The 24,200-nt window shown below is 44.2% G+C and overlaps 1 protein-coding gene across 1 annotated transcript in view; it reads right to left on the bottom strand.

Moving 5' to 3' along the window:
• LOC115092143 (complement C4-A-like) overlaps positions 1-24,200 on the bottom strand; it is a 274,266-nt gene that overhangs the window by 212,878 nt on the left and 37,188 nt on the right. The window contains exons 8-12 of the mRNA XM_029602749.1: positions 24,035-24,137; positions 19,807-19,930; positions 16,770-16,885; positions 4,336-4,503; positions 1,991-2,173 (exon numbers count right to left, since the gene is read on the bottom strand). Of these exons, the coding sequence (XP_029458609.1) occupies positions 1,991-2,173; positions 4,336-4,503; positions 16,770-16,885; positions 19,807-19,930; positions 24,035-24,137 (694 nt within the window). The remainder of the gene's footprint in view (positions 1-1,990; positions 2,174-4,335; positions 4,504-16,769; positions 16,886-19,806; positions 19,931-24,034; positions 24,138-24,200) is intronic.

Genomic DNA, 24,200 nt, shown 5'->3' with positions numbered 1-24,200 from the left:
GTATGCACCCCGAAGGTCCAGCTTGATAAATATCTGCATGCCCGAAGGCAGTCAAAAAGCTTGGAGATCAAGGGAAGAGGATAGCTGTTCTTCTTGGTAATGGAGTTAAGTCCATGATAGTCAATACAGGGACATAATGATCTGTTCTTCTTCCCTACAAAGAAGAATCCAGCTCCAGCAGGTGATGAAGAGGGGCAGATGAAACCTCTGTCCAAATTCTCTTTAATATATTTAATCATAGCCTCTGTTTCCAGGGCAGAGAGTGGATCTATTCTGTCTCTGGGCAGAACCTTGTCGAGGACCAAATCTATGGCACAATCGTAGGAGCGATGAGGTGGCAGGTTTATTGGTATATTGGGATGGATGTCCCTGGAGCTCTGAAGTAGCTGTTGGAGTCATGGGTACCACAGGTGAAACTTTAGTGAGGCATTGCTCATGACAGCTAGGTCCACATTTGGCAATTTGTAATGTGGCCCAATCAATGTGGGGCTAATGGAGCCTGAACCACGCGAGGCCCAAGATGACTGCATTGACTGCCTTAGGCAACACGTAGAGATTGATTTGTTCTCCATCCAGAATCCCTATTTGCATGGTAAGAGGTATAGTGGCTTTAGTAACCTGTCCAGGTTGGGATTTCTCCGTATAAGGATATGATTTAGAGGGGGATATCCAATGGAACTGTCAGTATCTGGTAGAGATGGACTAAAGCCTCATGGATGAAGCTGCTACCAGCACTGGTATCCAGAAAGGCAAAAGCATCAACAAGAATGTTCTCAAGAGAGAGACACACTGGTACTAGCAATTGTGGAGAGGTACAATGGGTCACTTAGGGTGGCCTCTCCCACCAGGCCTAGGTCCTTGAGTTTCCCAGCATATTCAGGCAACGATCTGTGAAATGCCTAGAAGTGGCACAATATAAACATAGGTTTAGGTTACAATGCCTCTGCTTCTCCTCGGCTTACACCTGCATGGCTTCTACTGATGTTGGTCCCAATTCCAGAGGAGAGTGGAGGTTATTGAGCACTGAGAATTCAGGGCAAGGTGGATGGGGCAGCAAGCCAAACCTCTCTCTCTGACCCTTTCCTGGAATCTCAGGTCTAGCTGCATGGCTAGGCTAATTAAGCCCTCCAAGGTATCCGACAGGTCCTGGGCAGCCAGCTGGTCTTTAAGGCGCTCCAAGAGCCTTGCCTGAAAATTGAAACCAGGCTGTCACTGCCCCACTAATGTTCGGAGGCCAGGGTACAGAAGAGCACTGCATACTCCCCCATAGATCGAAAGCCTTGTCTAAGCTGCAGGAGTTTGGATGTCTTGGAACCGTGCGACTGAGCTCATCAAAAAATTGCCTGAATTCTTGCAGGAAGTGTGTAAGGTCCCCCAAGAGCGGATCATCCCTTTCCCAAAGGGGTGAAGCCCAGGCCACGATAGAACCGCCCAACAATGTGAGAATATGTCACCTTGACTTGATCTGTCGGAAACAAGGGTGCCTGCAATTCAAACTACATCTGACATTGCTTTAGAGAGCTTCTACCTTTCAGTGGATCCCCATTATACCTTGGGGGCAGAGACAGGTGATATGTGGAAGTAGTAGGCCATGTTACAGATGCCAGAGCAGGCCGGGCCACTATGCCCTGAAGGTACATAGCCATAGTGTTCAGCTGATCCTGCTGCTGTTGGAGCTGGTGTGCTGAGCCATGAACGTTCTCTTTAAAATTTAGTGTAAAGTCTGCGGGTAAAAAAAGTACCCGCAGACTTTGCATCAGTGTGGGCAGTTACAAAATTAACCCCTTCCCCCCTGCTCCAGAACGGGCAAGTGGTGATTCAGGGATTCAGTCATATCTTGGTTACTTTTCATCACAGCTCTGTACACGTTTTTATACTTGTTTAGATAAACGTCTGTATACTAAAATGCCTGAAACTCCAGAATCCTATCCACTGAAAGCAAGTTAGCTCATATATCAAGTAAGTTCTGCAGCAGCAGCAATCATCTTACCATGTAATAGAAATAATCCACATTTCCATTGTCAGATTGATGGATATCTTTCAAGGTTATATCTATGGCTTCCCCGGGCTCTAAGACAGTGTGTGGAACACTGATGCCGAGGAAGCTTTTACTAGGAGACTGGTAGCTTTTAGCGCTGATTGTCATTCCTGGTTCTCCGCCTTCAGCTGTAACCTATAAAAATAAAAAATAAAATGAAACATAATTTAGTAGCTACTATTAGAGGAAACACAGCATGCTATTATCAATTAGTTATGAGTGAAGTCCTTGGAAGCAGCAATGCTCAAAAATATTCATAGAGAATGGAAAAATAATAAAATCTTTGCTTTTTGGTTTTGCTGAAATATTTTCATACTATGCCCTAGTATACCTTCAGTGAGTTATTTTGCCACAGAACTTGCTGGGAACATTTTTATTGAAGCGAGTGAAAAATGGCAAAAGTCTCTCATCTTGCTATAATCATAGTCTTTTTATATTTATACAAGCCGTTAAGCCCGTTAAAACGGGCTACATCCCTCTGTCTCTCACCTCCCCCTCTTTCTCTCTCCCCTCACTCTTCACCACCCCCTCCCTCACCCACTCCTCCCCACCCTCCCTCTCCTATCACTCAGTCCCTCCCTCCCACTCAGTCTCACTCACTCCCTCCCCCCTCTCTCCCTCCCTCTCACTCACTCAGTCCCACTCACTCTCACTCAGTCCCCACTCCCTCCGTCCTCTCCCTCAGTCCCACTCCCTCCCTCAGTCCCTCCCCCTCACTCAATCCCTCCCTCCCACTCAGTCACTCCCTCCCCCCTCCCTCTCACTCACTCAGTCCCACTCACTCTCCCTCAGTCCCACTCCCTCCCTCTCTCTCCCAGTCCCACTCCCTCCCTCAGTCCCCCCTCTCCCTCTCACTCAGTCCCTCCCCCTCACTCAATCCCTCCCTCTCACTCAGTCACTCCCTCCCACTCTCTCTCTCCGTCCCTCCCTCCCACTCAGTCCGTCCCTCCCTCTCTCTTCTCCCTCCCTCGCTACCGCCCGCTACCCGCTACCGCCGTCGCCACCGCCGTCGCTGCTACCGCCGTCGCTTGCTACCGCCGTCGCCGCCCGCTGCCGGTACCGCCGCTGCTGCCACTGGACGCCGCCATTTTTTTTTCTTTCTGAAGCTGCCTCAGAGCGACGTGCTCGCCCGCACATGCGCGGTAGAGCTGGTCTCTACTGCGCATTTGCGGGCCGTCGGTCACAGGCCATTTATAAGGTAGATTTTTATTTTTTTCATGATAGATTTCATTCTTTTCTGTTTTATCCCTGAAAAAGTGTTCTCATTAAAAGCCTGTGCCAAATATTTGACACATTTTCATGCTTTGAGGAGAAGTTGTAAAAATATATGAAATGAAAATATTTTTTTGCACATCATTGCTTTTAAGTCACTGAAAGGAAACTTGGTGCCCTACAAAGAAATGCCTGTTTAGTTACATTCACAGAAACTGAAAGAGGCAGACCTTGTGGCTCAGGCTGCAGTAGACAAGAGGCTCAGATTTGAGTCTCCTATTCATGAGGGCCAGCTGAGGTGTGACACGCTGCAGAGGTGGCACCTGCCTTACTGCTGCAGTCACTACTGGATGAAGGAAAGGTACTGAAGGATAGTTTTGAAGGAGACTTCCTTCCAGGCCTCATGGTTGGTGAGGGATCCTGTGTGTCATCTGAGCATGCTGTCTGGGGTAGGGGGGTTTTAAAGAAGGAAAAAAATGAGAAAAAATATCTGACTGCAAAATTTTCTAGTGAATAGCAGACATAAGTCAGGGCTATAGTTTTGGCAGTCTGTTTGTCATCATAAGATTTACTTTCTCTTCTAGTATCATCTAAGAACAAGTATGGCGTGTATAACCCCTGTAAACAAGGAAGTCACATTTCCAAGCCATGCTGAGCACCAACCCACTCATTGCAGGGTTGGGGACATAGATTCTGTGACGGGGACAGAATAAACCTGTAGAGCCATAAAGAGATCACATTACAAATTAGCCAAATCGAAGTTCAGCAAATACAAAACCTTGCATAGTTCAAAGAAGAAAAATCTGAGACAAAAACTGTTCTTCGAGTTCCTCCAGCAACCACAGTATAAACCCAATTCCTTATGCAGCTGCAACTGCAATGGAATCTCAGGGTCTTCATAAAAAAAAGTCCCTTATCACTTCAGCCTCAGAAAGAAAACTGCAGAATCCCCTTTTTAACTAGGAATCACTCACTAGTGGCAGGCTTATTAAAGGCAGACCTCTCCCCAGTTTCCAGGTTAGGTTCCTCCTTTTTTTCCACCTTTCACCAGTCATACAGAAGAGCACCCCCAAAATTGTTCTTACCATTACATCTAGTTTGTTGGCACTGACTGGAATTTCATGCACAAGGGAAAGCAGGCCTTCTTGATTAGATCTCCTCGTCTGTTGTAAGATTTGACTTCCATCCACATTAATAGTAAGAATGCAAGGCACATCAGAAGCAGGAGAACCATCAGCAAAGGTAATGGAAGCCTGTTATGAACATTTTACATTTCTTAATTCAAGTCAATGATAACGAGAAGCTTAAATACATATTATAAACATATTAAGGTAAATTTTAAAAACCCAGCATGCAGTAATTAGGGGATGCATGAATAAGTCAGCCTCGCATGCACCGAGCGGATTTTGAAAGCCTCCCGGATACATGATTATCTCCTGCAGCACACACATCTCTAAAGTTTTCAAAAAGGGGCGAGGAGTGGGCGTGATCTGGACAGGGCATGAAGCAGAAGTGTGTCCGCATAAATACCTGCCGTACGCACCCAGATCCCCTGCCGTGTAAATTAATTGTGTTATGGAGGAGGTGTAAGTGATAAAATTAAGAAAATTAGGCAGATTTGTGGGATTATAAGGGTTGGGGCTAACTGCACGGACTGAAGGCTATTAAACTAGTGAGGTTTGGAGGACCTACCCCTTAACCATATGAACTAGGGACAAACTGGTTTAACTGGCAATGGTGTTGTCATGCGCCACTTTTTAAAATCCCCGACTTACCCGGTAGAAGCGGGATTTGCATGCACGTGCACGCGTCCACTTAAAATTTGGTGCACGTGTACACGTGGCCAGACTATTTTATTACATGCACACGTACATGCACGTATGTTATAAAATGGCTGCATCCCAGAGCTCAGGCAGACACACGTGCGCAAATGTGTGCCCGCGCGCCGGTTTGAAAGTTACCGTCCCTATATGCTAATTCCTTTGCTTTCTTCTTTTGGAGGGACTTTGTATATTGTATACTTTGTTCAGAAAAGGGAATACTGAAATTGTTTTTCATGTGCCAAGCAAGCAATCAGGCCGATACAGTAAAATGTGCTCCGACGGAGTGCACTGTTAGCCCATGTTTGGCCGCGCGTTTTCAACATGCTATTTTTATCCCTTATACAGTAAGGGGTAATAGCACGTGTAAACGTGTGGCCAACCCCCCCGAAACTAATAGCACCCGCAACATGCAAATGCATGTTGATGGGCCTATTAGTTATTCCCGCGCGATTCAGAAACTAAAATGTGCAGCCAAGCCGAACATTTTATTCTCAGAAATTAACTCCTGCCCAAGGCAGGCATTAATTTCGGCCGGCACCGGGGAAGTGTACAGAAATGCAGAAAAAATTGCTTTTCTGTACACCCCCTGACTTAATATCATAGCGATATTAAGTCAGAGGAACCAAAAATAGAAAAAAATTAAAAATTTAAAAAAAAATTAAAATCTTCCTGTGGCTTGTGGGTTGGAAGACAGACGCTCAGTTATGCCGACGTCCGTTTTCCGAACCCATGGCTGTAGCGGGTTTGAGAACCGAAGCCGGTAAAATTGAGAGTCGGCTGTCAAACCCGCTGACAGCCGCCGCTTCTATCAAAAAGGAGGTGCTAGGGATGCGCTAGTGTCCCTAGCGGCTCCTTTTACCGCGGGCCTTCATTTACATATTTTTTTTTCTGTATCTCGCGGCCAGGAGAGTGGCCTGGGTGTGTGCCGGGAGAGCAGGCGCTCGCCGGCTCTCCCACGGATTTTTCTGTATCGGCCCGAATGTCAGAAATATCCAGGTGTAACAGAAATAGGCAAGGGGCAACCTTCAAATGCAGCAGAGATGGAAGGAAACCCGGGTGGAGCTCTGGATCAGGTTTCTTCCACTGGGGGGACAGCAAAGCTTTAAGAAGAACCATGGGGATCACTCACACTGTCTCTCAAAATATATCCAGACTGGGTATGGTTCCAAAATAAATATACTTTATCGAAGCAAATAAAAACTAAAGAGGGCTTGGCACTTACCTGGACAAACCTGGACAAACACCAGGATTCAAAAATCCTGTCAGTCTGGCTGCCCCTGATATTGCCAGATAATTTCTTATCCGGCTAAAAAGTAAATGTATAAATAAAAATAAATTAAAGTACTGTTTTCTCTTCCAAACAGAGGCCACCGACCTTGTGTGAATTGTTCAGTATGCTCTGTTTCTAATGGATATAAGGTTTTTAGAAATGTCCACTACCAATGCCACGATTACCCTACAACATTCAACTACTTGCCAATCATCTAATGTGATTTATTTGATCCAATATCTCGGTGAGAAAATCTTTGTGGGTAAAACCAAATGAATAGGAAGAATTAGGATGAATGAACACAGATCAAATTTGTAAAACCACTGTTCTAATGTACCCTTAGTATCTCAATGTGATGATAAATGTCACTTGCTTAGTGACTTGCAATTCTGTGTTTTAGATCAGATTGTTGCTCATTGGCAAGGTGGGGACTTGAACCACTAGCTCCTGCAATTGGAGCAAAGATGGATTTTAAGGTTGCAGTCTGTTGAGCCATTTGGGTTGAACACCAATGAGGACCTTAGGGTTTTTGTGGGGTGATATTACTTTATCATGCTTAACATGCTCTTCTGATTACAGCGACTGTGAGGTCTTTTCCCATGCACCTATAAATAAAGTGAATTCATGGCTCCAGCGTCTTTCGATGAATTCTGCCGAGACAAGATGTCCTACTACAAAATGGTATCTCCAGTTATAAGATAAGTACTTTGATTTTTGAGAAATATTTTGATTATAGATTGATCTGATACTGTTCATTTCACTCTCTAGTTAACAGTCAAAGTGGATTTACAAGTTCAGTCTTACCCCTGAAAAAGCTGTATAGTGAAACACCAGCCGTGTCATGTGTATGACTTGTTAACACTGGGAACTGTCGTTTGATTTTAATTGCTTTAAAAAAGTCTTTAAAAAATCGATATTGGTAAAAGGTGGATGATTGTTAGGTCTGGGCGGTCCTAGCACTGCAGTGCATGACACGCTGTCAGGCTTGTTGACTCCTTTCAAAAATTTTACATTTTCACATTGGATTACCAAAGTTTCAAAAATGTGGATATTAGATCCCATATTTTTTTGTGTTGGTATGTACACTCCTTCCCATACCACCCCTTTTGGAAAAATGCTCTTGCACATTTGTAAACAGCTGCATCCCTGCATCACAACTCCATGCTTCAAAAGAAATCAGAATTTTAGTTTTCTTGGTCTGGTTAATTTTGCATGTTGGAATGATTCAAGGTCCCATCACATTATTTTCTTTCATTTGTATCTTTCATCCAACAAAACCACTTCATTGGTTCATAGTTCATCTGCCTAAATATAACAAGGCACTCCTCCTCAATAAAAGAATAATTTTCCTCCTGTGGTAGCAGTTTCTGACTCAAATAAAGGACTGGATATCCTTCCCATCTTCCTTTTGTGTCAAGACTGCTTCTAGTCCAATTTCCAATTCATCTGTCTAGAATATAAAATCTTTCCCAGAATCCACGCAGTGGAGAACCGACTTCCCACAAAACTGGCTTTTTTGACCCCTGAAGGCCTTTTTATATTCTGGGGTCCAAGTGACTCTGGTAAACCTTTCCTTGCAAGCTCGGCTAGGGGTTTTGCCATGTTGGTAAAATGGGGAATACATTTTCTACAGTATCTGGCCACTTACAAAAAGGCCCAGACCTGTTTTTTTGTGGTTGGTGAGAAATGGGGGCAAAAAGCCACAGTTTATACTTTGTCTACTAATGGTCTAACCCAGGGATGGCAATCAGCCGTGCACATGTTATAAAATCCGGGGTCGGTGCGGCAACACACCTTGCACGGGCCGAGCCCTAGGGGGAACCCCGATGGCTTTCCCTGTTCCCTCTGAGGCCGCTCCGAAATCGGAGCAACCTTGGAGGGAACTTTCCTTCCTCCCCCCCACCTTCCCCTCCCTTCCCCTAGCTAATCCGCCCCCCAGTCCTATCTAAACCCCCCCCTCACCTTTGTTAAATAAGTTGCGCCTGCCTCTGGGCAGGTGCAGGTTGCACGCACCGGCCAAGTGCCGGCGCGTGATCCCCCGGCACATGCACTGTGCCGGAGGCCTCGGTCCCACCCCTGCCCTGCCCCCAGACCGCCCCACCCACTCCCTGCCCCTTTTTTCAAGCCCCGGGACATACGCACATCCCGGGGCTTGCCCGCATCGATGGGCCTATGCAAAATAGACTCGGCGTGTGCAGGAGCGGGTTTAAAAGGGTTATGCGCGTATATATATTTTAAAATCCGCCCCTATCATTTTAGCCTTTGATGGAAGGGTGGCAATAGGACGATAGTTTGAGATATCATGGGGGTCTTTATTTTTAATCTTTGGATTGGTAGGATAGTTGTTTCTTTTCAGTGATGCTGGAAAGGTTCCTTGGGATAAGGATGCATTCACTAAGTCAGAGATGGAATAAGAAATTTGTTCTTTGATATTTCTTAATAAGTATCTGGGACATGGGTTGACATGGCTGTTGGATGGTATGGATTTTGCTATAATATTAACTATATTATTTGAGATAGTTGCACTGAACTCTGAAACGAGCATGTGACTTGAGGAAGAGTAGATTTAGGAAGAGGAAGAAATGAGAATTCAGTTGAGATGTTTTCGATTTTTTGTTTGAAATATGTAGCTATTTTATTACAAAATTCATTAGTTGATGGAGGAGTCGTGTTTGAGGCATTGTTGTTAAACATTTTACATGTTGAAAAGGACATGAGGGTTTCCATTGGATTTCTGGATTTTTAATGCATAATAATTTTTCTTAGCTAATGTAATTTCTTTCTTGTATTGATGGAGGTATGTATAATAAGCCTGCTTACATATAGGTAGCGGGTTCTTGCACCAACGACGTTCCAGATTGCAAAGTTTACATTTGGAGAGTCATATAGAGTCAGAGTACCATAACTAAAGTCTTTTTAGGGGGTTTTTTATGAGTAGACAAAGGGGCTAGAATATTCATATGGACCAATGATTTGCTGTAGCTAATCAGCAGAGGTGATATATGGACCTTCTGATTGACTTAGAGGTAGATATTAAAAAGCCTGCTATTGAGCAGGTCTAAAGTTATCCGGTTATCTTATCCAGGTAGCTTTAAACTTATCTGGGTATATTCAGCGGCACAGAATATCCTGGCGTATGTTTTACATGCAAACAGGGTTTTACATGAGCAAGTCACAATCTTTTTCACACATAAAATATATGCAAGTATGTTTTAAAATAAATAGGAAAAGCATGCACTTTCAATGCATTGCAGATACTTGCGCATAAGAAAATATACACACAATTATGTTAGGGGATAGACATATGTGCATTTTACAATCTGCACATATCTGATATCCATACTGGTTAAAAGCCCTCGTGCGCCAAAGCCAGGAGATATGCTTGTGACTCGGCCTGGTGCACTGTTATTGTTTGTAAGGTTTTGGGTGGACCCTTGGACACTGTGGCTGCTGATCACACCCATGGGGGGAAGTCCCGTGAGGGGCCACAGGTCAGGCTCAGCTTAGGACACACAACACCAGGAGACCAGGGTTTGAGTCCCGCTGTTGCTCCTTGTGACCTTGGGCAAGTCACTTTACCCTCCATTGCCTCAGGTACAAAACTTAGATTGTAAGCCCTCTGGGGATAGAGAAATACCTACAGTACCTGAATGTAAACCGATGTGATATCTCAGATCGATTGTCAGTATATAAAAATAATAAATAAATAAATAAATAAAACACAGATAGGTCTTTTATTAACAGTATTGAGGAGCCACCAGAGGTGGCAGTAGTGAACAGAGACAAAGTCCGGCTGGGCTTGTAGTCCTCAGGGCTCTGGAACAGCAATCCCACAATGGCTGTGCTGTAGTGAAGAGAAACTGAGATAGTGAGTACAATGAAGTATATGCAGGGTTCTGGAATAGAGCCTCGTTGTTTGAGTACTCACACAGCGGTTTCTCTTGGTAGGAATCACAGGAGCTGGAATAGAGGCAGGCCCTCGAGGAGCGAGTACCTGGTTCCAGGGAACAGCTCTGAGAGAAGTAGATGGTAACTCACTGATGGTGTAGGCAGCGGTATCTTCCAGGCAGATGTAGTGTTCAGGCAGCGAGTCCAGGAACATGGGCCCTCAAGGAGCGAGTACCAGTTCCAGACAGTGAGCAGGTACCCCAAATAGAGTAAGTCCAATGATGGAGAGGCAGAGTAGCTAGGTACAGAGAGCGAATCCCATCCATAATGAGTTCCTGTACGAATACCTTTGCTAACTCGATTAGCTAGCAAGTAGTGTAGGCTTTTTGTATCCGGGATGTGTGACATCATCATAGGGGGACACCCCTGAGGTTCGCGCCAAAGAAAGTATTTGATGCAGGGCCGTGTGATGTGCATGCCCTAAGACATCTGGACAGCATGGCGGGAGGCAGCGCCCAAGCCGGACTGGGGATGCCGGAGAGGACGGCAGGTAGACGCCGCAGCAGCCAAATGTCAGTCAACCGCGGGAGGAGTCACAAGAGAGGTAAGGAGGGTGGAGTGAGACATCAGGCAGCGACAGTCGTAACAGTACCCACCTTCAAAGGGCGGTCTCCTCTGTGGGTACCAGGTTTAGGTTTTGAAGGATGCGCGAGATGAAATTGACGGAGCATCTCTTTATCAAGTATGTTAGCCTGAGGCTCCCAAGAGTTTTATTCAGGGCCGAAACCCTCCCAAGAAAGGAGGTATTCAAGTGTTTTGCCTCATCTTCAGACATCAAGAATCTCTTCGACCTTGAATTCTGGGTCATCTTCTGTGTTGATGGCAGGTGGTTCCTGAGTCTTGGAAGAGAATTAACTGAATATAAGAGGTTTCAAGAGTGAAACGTGAAAAGCGTTGTGGATGTTTAGTCCGGGTGGTAACTTCAGACTGTAGGTGATGTTGCCAAGATGGAGGATTGGAAATGGTCCAACGTAGCGAGGAGCAAACCGAGTGAAGGGTAACTTCAGTCTGAGATGTTTGGTAGATAACCAGACTTTGTCTCTGGGTTTAAAGACAGGCGCTTGAGAATGGTGACTTCTTGGTGCAGTCACTCGCTTTAACTAGCATGTCTTTCGTCTGAGTCCACAGGTTGTGGATTTCATCAGCAGTAGATTGAGCTGCTGGGGACGTCACTGAGAGCTTCAGTGGAAGTGGCAGTGTTGGAGAGCGTCCATATACCACTTCAAAAGGTGTTGATCCAGTTGATGTTGCTGGATGAGAGTTGATGGCGAATTCAGCCCAAGGTGACAGTTTAGCCCAGTTATTCTGATGGCAACGCACGTAGGCTCAAATGAACTGCTTTAAGGTTCTATTCATCCATTCTGTTTGGCCATTTGATTGCGGATGATAGGCTGAACTGTAGTCTAGAGAGATGTCGAATAACTTGCAAAAGGCCCTCCAGAATCTTGCCGTGAATTGAGATCCTCGGTCTGAGACAATGTGTCTTGGTAGGCTGTGAAGGCGAAAAATGTGCGATATGAAGAGCTTCGCAAGCTCCAAGGCTGAACGTAAGCCAGGCAGCACCATGAAATGGGCCATCTTGCTGAAGCGATCGACTGTTACCCAGATGGTATTCATTCCTCCAGAAGGGGGATAAATCGACTACAAAATCAGTAGTGATGTGTGACCAGGGCTGTTCCAGAACTGGCAGTGGTTGCAGCAATCCCCATGGTTGGCCAGAAGCAGGTTTGTGTTTGGCACAGTTGGTACAGGATGCCACGTAGGATAGGGTATCCTTCTTGATAGTAGGCCACCAATAAAACTTCTGGATCTTGAGCAGGGTATGGCGTTGACCAGGATGGCCAGCCAGCTTGGAATCGTTCGCTCAAAAGAACACTTTCTTCCTGAGGTGTTTAGGCACAATGGTCTTACCAGCGGGCACAGAATGGGTAGTCGCCAAGACTTTCTTCGGGTCAATTATGTGCTGAGGTTCTTCTGGCACATCCTCCGAGAGAAAGGAGCATGACAGGGCATCAGCTCTGGTATTTCTGTCTCTGGGGCGATATTTAAGCACAAAGTCGAAACAATTGAAGAATAAGGACTATCTAGCTTGTCTGTGGTTAAGACGTTGCGCATGGCAGAGATACTCTAGATTTTTGTGGTCCGTGAATACGGTTATTTGATGTTGAGCGCCTTCAAGCCAAGGCCGCCATTCCTCAAATGCAAGCTTTATTGCTAAGAGCTCTTTATCGCCGATCCCATAGTTCTTCTCTGCCGGGAGAAACATTGTGAGAAGAAAGAGCAGAGACATAAGGCTTTAGAGTCTCCAGTCTGGCTCAATACAGCCAACATCTGAAGCGTCAACTTCTACGATAAAGGGCTTGTTGGGGTCAGGATGCCGCAAGCATGGTTCCGTGGAAAAGGCAGTCTTTAGATTCTCAAACGAGGAAATGGCCTCCGCAGACCATTTTGAAGCGTTGGCACCCTTGCGGGTCATTGCAGTCAAGCGTATTGTTAAAGAAGAGTAGTTCTTTATAAAGCTTCTATAATCGTTGGTAAACCCCAGGAATCATCTCAGGGCCTTCAGGCTGGTAGGTTGGGACCAATTTTTGATACTCTGGAGCTTTTGAGGGTCTATCTGGAAGCCATCTTTAGACATGATATAGCCAAGAAAAGGCACTGAGTCTTTATGAAATTCGTACTTGGAGAGTTTGGCGTAGAGCTGGAGTTCACAGAGTCGGCGTAGTACTTGCTTGACATCCTCTAGATGAGTGGGCAAATCCTGGGAAAATATCAGGATATCATCCAGGTATACCACGACACTCTTGTACAGCAGGTCCCGCAAGATGTCGTTCATGTTCTGAAATATAGTGGGTGCGTTGCACAGGCCGAAGGGCATAACTAAGTACTCAAAATGGACGTCTCGAGTATTGAAGGCTGTTTTCCATTCGTCACCACTACGAATGTGAACTAAGTTGTAGGCCCCCTTCAGGTCAAGTTTTGAGAATATTTTGGCCCCCTGAAGCCGGTCAAACAGCTCTGAGATTAAAGGCAGGGGGTAGCGATCTTTAATCGTGATCTCGTTCAGACCTTGGTAATCGAGGTCTGAACGGTAATCGATACAAGGACGTAGGGTACCGTCCTTTTTCCCCACAAAGAAGAAGCCTGCACCGGCTAGAGACTTCGATGGTCTAATAAACCCCTTCTGTAAATTCTCCTCGATGTATTCGGACATTGCCTTGTTCTCAATCACTGAGAGTGGATAGACACGTCCTTTAGGAGGTTCAGTATTGAGTTTCAGTCTTATGGCACAGTCAAAGGACCTATGCGGAGGAAGAATGTCAGCAGCATCTTTGGAAAACACATCACTAAAGGATGCGTATTGGGGAAGCAGTCCCGGCATCACTGGAGTAGTAGGCATGCAAATGACAGGAGCAATCTCCTTAAGGCACTTCCCATGACAACCTGGGCCCCAGCGGGAGAATTCCAAGGATGCCCAGTCAAATTGGGGTTCATGTGACTGCAACCAGGGTAACCCCAGGACGATAGGGTGCATGGCCTTCTCTAACACAAAGAAGGGAATTGATTCAATATGGAGAGCTCCGGTGCGGAGAGTTACCGGTACAGTTTGGCAAGTCACATCACCCGGTAAGGGCTCTCCATGGATGGAGGATAGAAGTAGTGGAACCTTCAAGGTGACGAGGGGAATCCTCAGATGTTCCACTAGGCGTCAAAGAATAAAGTTGCCTCCTGCCCCTGAATCCACCAGGGCAAGAGTTTGAACCTCAGACAGTCCACAGATCAAGGAGAATGGGAGAGAGAGTGGAGGAGAAGGTGTAGTAAGGCCTAAGAACAGCCCTCCTGCAGGATTTACGCCTGTCCGTTTCCCGGATGAATTGGGCATGTTGGGACATTGTGACCAGTCTGTCCACAGTACATGCATAGACCATGCCTCTTCCGAAGTCTTCTCTCTTTGGAAGTCAAATGTCCGTGACCAAGTTGCATCAGTTCATGGCAGCAGGAATTACTGAAACCATCTGAGGTGCAGGTTTAGTACCAGCCTCCTTCTGACCAGGTCCTCTATTAGGCCGGAGCTCTTTCACCTTATCACAAAGCCGGTGATCAATCCTAGTAGCCAAAGCCACTAGTTCATCCAGCGAGTCAGGTGTTTCACGAGCAGCCAGCTTGTCTTTCAAGTGTATATCCAGGCCTCTGAAGAAGAGGGTCTTCAGGCATTTGGGGGTCCCAGCTGAGTTCTGTAGCAAGAGTCTTAAACTCTATCAGAAAATCAGCCAGTGGTCGGTTACCTTGCTTTAGGTCCACCAGAGCAGAACCGGCAATGGTCACTCGAGCAGGATCATCGAAAACGGATTTAAATAAATCCAAAAATCCATCTATGTCCTGCAGAATAGGATCCTTGCATTCCCACAGTGTAGAGGCCCAAGCCAAGGCCTCTCCATCAAGATAAGATAGAATGTAAGTAGTCTTGGCCAAAGCTGTGGGGAAGTGAGAAGGCTGTAATGCAAAATGCATGCAGCACTGGTTTAAAAAGCCCCTGGTCTTCTGAATCTCTCCCGAGAAACGAACTGGAGCAGCCAGCAGTACAGCAGTCTTTAAAGTTACTTCATGTAACTGACCTTCATTGCTGGAATTAGCGCCTTGGGTCTTCTGTGTGTGCAGCTGATGAATCGCTGAAGTGAGTTTCTCCAATGCGTCTTGCTGTTCGGAAATGCGCAGGGCCAGGCCCGGAATGGCCTGCAGGGCATTGAGCTGTGCCGTATCCATGGAGTTAGCAATCTGTTATCTCTGTTATTGTTTGTAAGGTTTTAGGTGGACCCTTGGACACTGTGCGTGCTGACCACGCCCAAGGGGGGAAGTCCTGTGAGGGGCCACAGGTCAGGCTCAGCTTAGGACACACAACACAGATAGATCTTTTATTAACAGTATTGAGGAGCCACCAGAGGTGGCAGTAGTGAGCAGAGATGAAGCCCGGCAGGGCTTGTAGTCCCTCAGGGCTCTGGAACAGCGATCCCACAATGGCTGTGCTGTAGTGAAGAGAAACTGAGATAGTGAGTACAATGAAGTATATGCAGGGTTCTGGAATAGAGCCTCGTTGGTTGGGTACTCACACAGCAGTTTCTCTCGGTAGGAATAACAGGAGGTGGAATAGAGGCAGGCCCTCGAGGAGCAAGTACCTGGTTCCAGGGAACAGCTCTGAGAGAAGTAGATGGTAACTCACTGATGGTGTAGGCAGCAGTATCTTCCAGGCAGAAGTAGTATTCAGACAGTGAATCTGGGAACATGGGCCCTCGAGGAGTGAGTACCGGTTCCAGACAGTGACCTGAAAGAGAAGAGAAAGGCCCCCGAGGAGCAGGTACCCCAAATAGAGTAAGTCCAATGATGGAGAGGCAGAGTAGCTAGGTATGGAGAGCGAATCCCATCCGTAATGAGTTCCTGTACCAATATCTTTGCTAACTCGATTAGCTAGCAGTAGTGTAGACTTTTTGTATCCGGGATGCGTGACATCATCAAGGGGGACACCCCTGAGGTTCACGCCAAAGAAAGTATTTGAAGCAGGCCACTCAGCTCGTGTGCCCTAAGGCAGCTGGACAGCATGGCGGGAGGCAGCGCCCAAGCCGGACTGGGGACGCCGGAGAGGATGGCAGGCAGACGCCGCGGCAGCCAAATGTCCGTCAACCATGGGAGGAGTCACCAGAGAGGTAAGGAAGGTGGAGTGGAGATGTCGGGCAGTGACAGTCGAACATGCACATTGTGCGGATTTTAAAAACTGTGCAAGTATGTGTGTACCTCCCAGTACACGCACAAAAATGTGGTCTGGATGGGGCATAGGCGGGACATGGGTGGGCTGGGTCTGTACTATGAAGTTTGTGCATAAGTCTTTGTTGCACGTGCTGGGGATCCCCTACCGAGTAACTTTACTTCTGCTATGGACGGCGTGTAAGCTGTGAAATAAAAAACAGGGTAGTCAGCAGGGTTTTAAGGGTCAAGGCTAATAGGTTAAAAGGGTGAGAAGTTAGCTCGGGAGAGGTAGGAAGTCCTCTCCTTTACTGGGGTGAAGTGGGAACCAACTGGGAAAAGAGGTAATTGCGTTGGCACACACTTCTAATAAAATCCCCCCAACCTACGTGAGCGAGGCATTTGTGTGCATATGTGCGCATCAATATGAAATTGTGCGCACATGTATGTGCGAATAGCCAGTTTTAAAACACGTGCACTTATACGCGCATATATGCGTGTATGTTTTAAAATTGCCATGTCCATGTGCACGAGCTGGCAAATGTGTGCACACGTGCGCGGGTCCTAAAATTTACCTCACTGGTTATAAAATACTGTAGCAGTTCTCCATGCGGTCATGTGTGCGCTCGTATTGGGCCGCGCAGATTTGTTTGAAAGTTGCCCTGTTAGGAAATAAGAAGAAACTGAAAATGTGAAATGTGATTAAGATAGATAAATGAGTAACAAACTACATGTTACATACCATAATCGAAAAAGGTGCTCCGGGTACAAAAAAATGTTTTGTTTTTGACAAGTCTATAGTATAAGGAGATGATAGAAATTTTATGCCAGTATACTCTTCCTCTCTGATTTCTCCACCTAAATGTTTAAAGCAGCAGCGTTAATAAGCAACCACACATTATAAATTAATCAATAAATGGACTTAAAATAGAACTAATATCCTCTCCCTCTCACCACCACCTCAGAGTGCCATCACCAGAAAAGGCATAATAATTACTAGACTGATTTTCAGAAGGCCAAAGATTGCATTTGAAACAGTGAACCCTCTTTACATCTCGCTCATGTAAATTATTTCTATTCAGATGCACGTCCATATTCATGTTAAGTGATTTTTTAAAATAGAACTCGGTATGCTGAGATGCAGCACCCATTGTTTTTTGCTTTGGGAGGTAAAACAAACTGATTTTTATGCTTTCTACTGATCTTGATTCTGTTGCTGGCAGAAATGAAGAAACTAACTCGCTCCCTTTACCCCATATTCACCTCTGCCCTCAGATGGTCCTTTTGCTTTTGTGTTTATTTACTTTATTTAATTTATCGTGTGCTCATGATGACCAAAAATAGCGTACAACTGACAGTTCATTTGGCTTCTTAAGGAAAGAATAATAATTGTTTCTAAAGGCAGGGTAAAACCAAAGAAACTGTTACGGTAGAAATGCTGTCTCTTGATTCTATGTCATCTTAGAATCACTATTTACCTCAAAAATATTTCAGAGTCACTTGATGTTTAAGATTAACTGGCAATCCTATATTGACTTATACCATTTTAGTTTTATTTTTTAATGTTTCAATGGCCATTAATAGATATAACATTATAAAAGTGTGCAGATATGGATTAGAGATGTTCATTTTTTAAAAACAAATGCAACCCCCCCCCCAAAAAAAAAAACAAAAACAAGCAATGAAAGAGGTCACGTTCTGTATTGAACGGCCTGAATAATAGCATCTAACAAAACTATCCTAAAATTTTCAGGTATTTTCATATTTGTTAAAAAAAAATATGCCTCCAAAGCCCTCTCCACCCTCCCAACCCCCAAAAAACAATCCAGGGCTTCTATGGCTCTCTCTGACCCCCTCCCCCCTTTCCGGCATACAACATAATAGCTCTGGCTTCACCTGAGGCAGGCACTGAGGTGACATCACTTCAGAGTTGGCCTCAATGCAGCCAGCACCATTTTTAAAGCTACTGTTAGCCAGATCACTCTTGCCCTTTAGTTAACTGGGAGTCCCCAAAATGGAGTAAATGGGGGCTGGGGACCACCCTGGCATTTGGCCCAGGAATGAGTGGGTTAGGTCAGAGGGGTCTGAGGGATCTGGGTGCGCCCCCAGCTGGGCTTGGCTAAGCTCATCTGTGTAGGCTCAGGTCCCTTATCTTCTTTTGTGAGGGGGAAGTGATGGTGAGAGGGGGGTTGTAGAGGACAGCGGAGGCCCCAATTTATTTTTTTTGGGGGGGGGTTGCAGAAGGGAGATTGGAAAAAATTATGGAGGTCTGTTACAGTTCTTTTTTTTTTTTGGGGGGGGGGGGGGGGGGGGGATTTAATGGGGTTTTTTTTCATTTCAATAAATGAACCAAACTGAAAAAAACCCCAAACATTAAACAAACAAAAAACCTCCAATAAAACCAAAAAGGAAAAAGAACCAAAATGAACATGTAGGGCCTATACATCCCTAATATGGGTTATTTTTTATTAATATTACATGAATTCACTCTTATTCAAAATATAATCTTATAACATTTTTTATAATATAAATTATTTGCATAGGATGGAGCATATTTGAATTTGAATAAGATATGGTATGAAGATCTGAAAGATCATTAGCAAATTTTTAAACCAAAGATTATCTGAAAGGTTATGCCTGCATTTAAGCCTCTAACAAAATGGCAGAAGCATGACTGTTCAGAATTAGAGATGTGCGAAGCTCGAACCTTTTGGTTCGGGCTTTGTTTTCGGCCCGCCATGGGAAATTTTGTATTTCCCGCCGTTCAGGCCTTCTAAATTCGGGGAGGAACTAAATTTCGGAACTCCCGTTAGCGCGCACTAATGGGAGTTAGTGCGCACTAAACCGGAAAACAAATTTTTAACAAAATTTCGGGAAAAACTCATTTAGGTTTTGGGCTTCCCGAACCAGGACAAATGTACATCCCTATCCAGAATGTCTTTGGTTTAAAACTGTTCAAATGAGTTTTCAGATGTTCATATCCTGTTATTTTACCAAACCATGGCCCATGCTGATGTGATGTTATGATCATGACATGTTGATTTATGGCAAATATATGTTCTCGTTTTATTTGACTTCTCAGCTTCAGATGGACTCAGTAAAGTACTTTATTTATTTCTTTGTTTTCTACCATGTTTTTTACCGTGATTTTTTCATGTGACCTCACATTTTTTATTTTATTTATTTAGCATTTTTATATACCGACTTTCCAATAACAGAATTACTGATCAATTCGGTTTACATTCTAAACAATAACATTGACAAGTAAATGTCTTACAATGAACAGGTCGATATAACTTGGATTAGTACATATGGGGTTAATAACATAAGTAAAAGATACGGTGCCTAATGTAGGCTATATACACATTTATAAAACTTTGTATATGTGATTATACCACCAGGGTCTCTGATGTTTTCACTATAGAGTAACCGAGGCAAAATATATATTGCCTCAGGTTACTCTATGACCTGTATAAATATTTATGTAAATGCTTACATGTTTACTTCCCTTTGCTTGAGGGCTCTTTTTCATATGTCTATGAGCTTGAATTTTGAAGGCCACTCTTCTTCATTTTTTTTTGTGACTACTCCAGTGCTTTTTTTTTTTTTTGTTTTATTTTTTACTGTATAAAAATATAATTGCATAGAGTTGAATGGCACTGCTGTATTGAAATTAGGGAAGTTATCTCAAGCATAGAATTAGAAATGCAAAATTCCATCTTTCCTGTTTGTCTATGGCAGCATCAATTTGAAAAACAGAACCCTTATAGGTCACTTACTGGCAGTTTCCACAGCTGTCAAAGCAATATATAAATTTTCTCCTTTCAATGAATCAATAGATTTGTCTATTTTAGCTTCCAAGGCTGAGGTGTATAAAATGACAGTTGCTTTACCATCCTTCATCTGAAAAACAAAAGCAAATGTACACATTTTATTAGTGAGGATTCCTAGAAATTATACACTGAGCCAAAAAAATTACTTAGACACCATCCCATATTCTCTTCCAGTATGTAGTGCATAAATGTTGGTTTTGTCAAATTCAGCAGTGTACAAAAACTCTAGCATTTGGATATTAGAGATGTGCTTCATTTTAAACTTTCAGGTCGGGCTTTGGGTTGGGCACTTCGTGGAAAACTTCATTTTCCTATGGGGTTTTTTTTCAGCAGATTTTTTGAAACGAAAAACCCCCCACCCCAACCCTTCAAATTTATTGAATTACACCCCCCCCAACCATCCCGATCCCCCCCCCCAAGTCTTACTGAAAGACCTGGTGGTTCAGCGGGGTCCCGGGAGGCCCAACCCGAAGCCCCTGTCACATGGTAAGGGCAAAGGGCCACCGGCACCATTTTGATTCCTGCCAGGCCTGACGGCCCGAGAGCAGAAGATCACTCCCGGTTCCCCGTTGGACTACCAGGGCCTTCAGTAAGTCTTGGGGGGGGGGGGGGATTGGGATGGTGGGGGGGGTTGTAATGATGTAAATTTGAAGGGTTGGGTTGGGTTTGGGTTTTTTTTTAAAATAAATGTGCCCCTCCCCCCACGCTAATCCGAAAAAAAAATGTTTTCCTGATTTTTTAGGAAAATCCGTTTCGGGGCAATTTTGTTGAAATTGACTAATTCATTCTAAACAAATGCACATCCCTATTGGATATTCAGGGGGACAAGCAAATAAAATAATGTACATTCCAAGTTCAAAGCAGAGCTGATAGGCTGCTATGTATGTATCACAGCGGAAGTGTGAAACATGACTTGTAAGGCTGAGGCCGACTCTGCGCTGCCTCCTCACCTACCCTCAGAGTTTCTTTCTGGATATATATTTCTTTGATCAAAATGTGGTTGATTCATTTTGGTGGTTTTAAGACTTGAAAAAGCAAATCGTACCCAAAACACAGGATTTTCCAAATATCTCCTGTCATAAAAAAGATACTTGGCCACTATTTGCTGTGTTTTGAAAATTTCAAAATAAATATGAAGTGACCTGAAAAAAAAATTTTTTCATGAAAGAAGAAAAAAAAGTATAATAGTGGGCCTAATCTACCATTCACCTGTCAGGATAGCGAAATATTAAACTGTGAAATGCTAAGAGATTAGATAAGCTACTAAAACTGAAAACACAATAATCATGGAATATTCCAATTAGCCCAATACTGATAGGGAAAATATCTTATCAAGGCATATCAGGGAGGTAAGGTTTCTAGATGTCATAAATACTGTTTCATGTAGTAGATAGTCCTCCTTGTACTAATGAGATGGAGAATGCAAGATCTGGTACAAGATTTAATGGTGGTAAAGTGAGGTAATCACTGGAGGGAAAATAATAAATAAAACTCACTTCTGAATGAGGATCTGTCCTTTCACTAAAACTATCAATGAAAAGACCACTCAGTGATGGAGTGAAAAGAAATTAAATGCCATTACAGATGAGAGCTGTACTGGCATTTATACAGCAGCCCAGCAGGAAGAAGGTAAGAGACTCTCCTCTTGTCATCAACAATCCTAAGCAAGTGCTCTAGAATGTGCTCAACTTCTTAGTTATTTAGGAATGATAGTTCATTTTGGAAATATTTTGGCTCACTTCTACCAGGTTTGAGGGTTGACTTGGTGTGCTCTTGGGACCTATTGACACATGTGCAGCAGGGAAAGTATATGAGGGCGTCAGATACCCCATGGGCCAGTTTTGAAAAATCCCCCAAGCTGATATTTTCCTGTGATCTATCCTTATTTCCCAGATAACTTTAAATCTCCTCATATCTTGACAGAGCCTCAGAACACCCCCAAATGCCCCTGAAACACTTCTACTTTATCTATATAAATTTTTGCTGGATATTGACTTATCTAGCTAAAATTTAGATGGATAATTGTCAGCTTACAAATAATTGTCAACTTACAAGTTGTCTGGCTAAACGCCTTTGAATATGGACCTCTTGGTTTTCAGGATATCTACAATGAATATTAATGAGATATATTTGCATACATGGGGGGGGGGTTCTAAGATCCAGGATTATTTCCATAATTTAGTTTCCCTGTAAACAAAATCTGTTTAAGGGTCATGATGACAGAGGCTGTGCACCCTGGCTAAGATACCTTAAATATTCTATATGTAGACTACAGAGAGGTCAATTTTAAAAGCGCTGCACGCATAAAAATGCCCACATATGTGCATATGTGGGCATATGTGGGCCACAGGTGAGCAATGCAGATTTTAAAAAGCCACAATTTACATGCATATATACCTGTGCATGCAGAAAAGGGGCAGGGCATGGGTGTTTTGGGGCATGTCTAACTCTTATGCGCGTAACTCCATATTTTAAAACCAGAGGTCGCAGCATGCAGTGCCTTGTTAGCCGTGTAACTTTACTGCTGCTCCTGATGAGGAGCAAGTTTATATATCTAGCATTTTAAAGCTTACAGGGCAGGGTGAGGAGTCCGGGTCAACTGGGGAGCATGTAGGATGAAGAACCAGAGGGGTCTGGAAGACTTAAGTATTGACTGGGAAAACTGGTGGACTAGTTGTAAAAACTGGGAATATCCCTAGCGCGAGCATGTTTTACAATCCACTTACATATTCTGTTAAAGCCGGTAAGATCCTATGGAAGATACACGAAGTAGGTTTATTCAAATAAACTCTTAAAATTAGGAGCCCTTAGGGCCTCATTTTCCAAGCACTTTACCATCGTGTGCGGCGAAACAGCCGCAGTGTTAGCGCAGCTGCTAATAACTCCAACGAGAGAGAGAGAGAGAGAGAGAGAGAGAGAGAGAGAGAGAGAGAGAGAGAGAGAGAGAGAGAGAGAGAGAGAGAGAGAGAGAGAGAGAGAGAGCGCCTTACTATAGTGCCTATGCCCTACATAGGTATTTTAACCCCTATGGGAGGGCCACCTACTAACTCGGGGTGGGGATTAGGTATGAGCGTCGGGGGTTGGGGGCCACTTTCGCATTCCACATGAGACCTACGGACTGAACAGTGGTCTCTAGTGCAGATTTGCTGGCCGTCGGAGTGAGGACGCTCACTCCAAGCGGAGATTTGGGCAACATTCTCTCCACCTAGCATGTTGTTGCCCAGGTAGAGTGTCCATCAAGCTAGGTAGAGAGAACGTTGCCCAAACCACTTCTTGGAGTGAGCGTCCTCACTCCGACGGCCAGCAAATCTGCACTAGAGACCACTGTTCTGTCCGTAGGTCTCATGTGGAATGCGAAAGTGGCCCCCAACCCCCGACGCTCATACCTAATCCCCACCCCGAGTTAGTAGGTGGCCCTCCCATAGGGGTTAAAATACCTATGTAGGGCATAGGCACTATAGTAAGGCGCTCGCTCTCTCTCTCTCTCTCTCTCTCTCTCTCTCTCTCTCTCTCTCTCTCTCTCTCTCTCTCTCTCTCTCTCTCTTTCTCTCTCTCTCTCTCACAGAAACAGGCTGTCTGGGACTATCGTGCACCGCGATAAAAGAAACCGGCAAATATCGTGCACTGCGATAAAAGACTGAAAGAATCATCGTGCACTGGGAAAACATCGTGTGTGGCGCTAATGTTTTCGTGAATGGCGAAAACATCGCCGCACGTGATTTTTCCCCACTGCACGAAAGAAGCCTCATTTGCATTGGTAACGCCCCCTAATGCGTTACCGATGCGATATTGGAAAATAAGGCCCTTAGTAGTAAGTGCATTTTAAATCATAGGCGTGCATGATTTAAAATTCCAGTGTATCTCTGTTTTTGCGCCGATACATGATGCATGTAAAATTAGCCTGTTAGAATTCACTGGTAAATTATTTTGTACAATATTCTCTTTAAAATTAAATACCATTCATATATCTCCTCTGATTTTCACACAAGTTTAAGAAATATAGATAACTAAAAATATAAATGAGTGTTGACCATCCTTATATATGAGCTACCAATTGTGATCTCAATGCATTTTTTCTTTTGAGCAAGTCAAGCTCCACTAAACACTAAAGAAAGGTATGACATATTTTATCTAGATAAATCTTCCTGTTGACTTTATCTGGATTTCAACTTACTGAAGCTTGTTGCTCAAGGCCTGGAACAAATGTTTTGTTTTGCTTAATTAATAGGCCAAATCGCACAAATACAATCCCAACTACTGCTTTTCCATAAGAGTGCCTTAGAAATGGAGACAAAAACAGAGACATTTTTAACAATATATTTCTTGATTAAAAAAAGACA

Source organism: Rhinatrema bivittatum, chromosome 5, assembly GCF_901001135.1.
Source record: "Rhinatrema bivittatum chromosome 5, aRhiBiv1.1, whole genome shotgun sequence".
NCBI lineage: Eukaryota > Metazoa > Chordata > Amphibia > Gymnophiona > Rhinatrematidae > Rhinatrema > Rhinatrema bivittatum.
Note: the sequence above shows the minus strand (reverse complement) of the source record. Positions and strands in the feature narration are given on the sequence as shown.